The 1,003-nt window shown below is 52.9% G+C and overlaps 1 protein-coding gene across 1 annotated transcript; it reads right to left on the bottom strand.

The window, feature by feature from the left end:
• Positions 1-72: 72 nt before the first annotated feature.
• Positions 73-877, bottom strand: LACBIDRAFT_298246 (uncharacterized protein; the record flags this gene model as incomplete). The annotated part of the gene is made up of 3 exons (XM_001881496.1): positions 73-437; positions 558-776; positions 835-877. 3 exons carry the CDS (start codon positions 875-877, stop codon positions 73-75), a joined length of 627 nt encoding a protein of 208 aa, XP_001881531.1.
• Between the last annotated feature and the right edge of the window lie 126 nt (positions 878-1,003).

Below are 1,003 nucleotides of genomic sequence, written 5' to 3'. Positions count from 1 at the left end.
CCACCAACCCAATTCCACCACCACCATTTCCAACCCGAGAATCTTGAAAGCATAGGTAGGGAGGACATCACATCACACCTCATCCTTCCGTCCCTCACTCCACACATCATACAAATGCCCCGGCCCACTGGGCCTAGGCGCCGTCCCTTCAAGCTCATAATCCTCCTCCTGCGCAGTCGCAGTCAGCGGCTGCTGCTGCTGCTGCTGAACCGCCGACTCTTGTCTTCGATGGGCCGCAGGACCTTGTTGTTGATTCGCCATAAGCACCGGCGACTCGAGATCATTCCTATGCAGGTTCGCATCTAGCTCATCCTTGATCCTAGGTGAATACGGGCGATGGGAGAGTTCCGAGGATAGGGAGGGGTAGTATTGTCTGTAGGAGAAGTAGGCGAGGACGGTGCCGATGATGGAGCCTACTAGGACGTCGTGCCAGTGGTCTGTGGATGAGGGTGGGGTTAGTTGGGTTAGCAGGAGGGGAAGGGAAAGAAAAGGCGAGGTCAGAAAGACAGGATAGGAGGGGAAGCAAAGGAAGAGAAGAGAGAAAGAAGAGAACATACGTCGATAATCCATAGTCCGCGAAATAGCCACCAAAGCAGCGCCTGCGAACGGGGTAAGGGATAACCATGCTTTTCCCTGTGTGCCATTTCGTTCATACGTGAGTCTGATTCCCGAAGATATGAAAGGGAAAAGGGAACGTACGGCGTGTCCCCTCTTATCAAAAAGGTGCAGTTTCCCTGCTAAATAGAACGAAAGGAACCCTAGACCTGCGAACGATACTGTTATGGGTTGCGTTAGCCTTCTACCAAGAGTGGGAGGGGAAAAGGGACAACGTACGACTCGAATGTCCAGAAGGGAAACTCCGAAACCCATCACGCATAATGGCCACGTCGGTGTTTGTGCATATGGCGTCTGTGGATAAGCCGAAGATGGGGTCTGTGGCGCTTTGTGGTGGGAGACAGCGGGCGATTATGTCTGTGGGTTTGGATACAGTTAGTTGTTGTAG

This window comes from Laccaria bicolor, genomic scaffold (assembly GCF_000143565.1).
Source record: "Laccaria bicolor S238N-H82 LACBIscaffold_13 genomic scaffold, whole genome shotgun sequence".
In the NCBI taxonomy this organism is placed as follows: Eukaryota; Fungi; Basidiomycota; class Agaricomycetes; order Agaricales; family Hydnangiaceae; genus Laccaria; species Laccaria bicolor.
The sequence above is the reverse complement of the archived record's forward strand: the minus strand, read 5'-3'. Positions and strand labels throughout refer to the sequence as shown.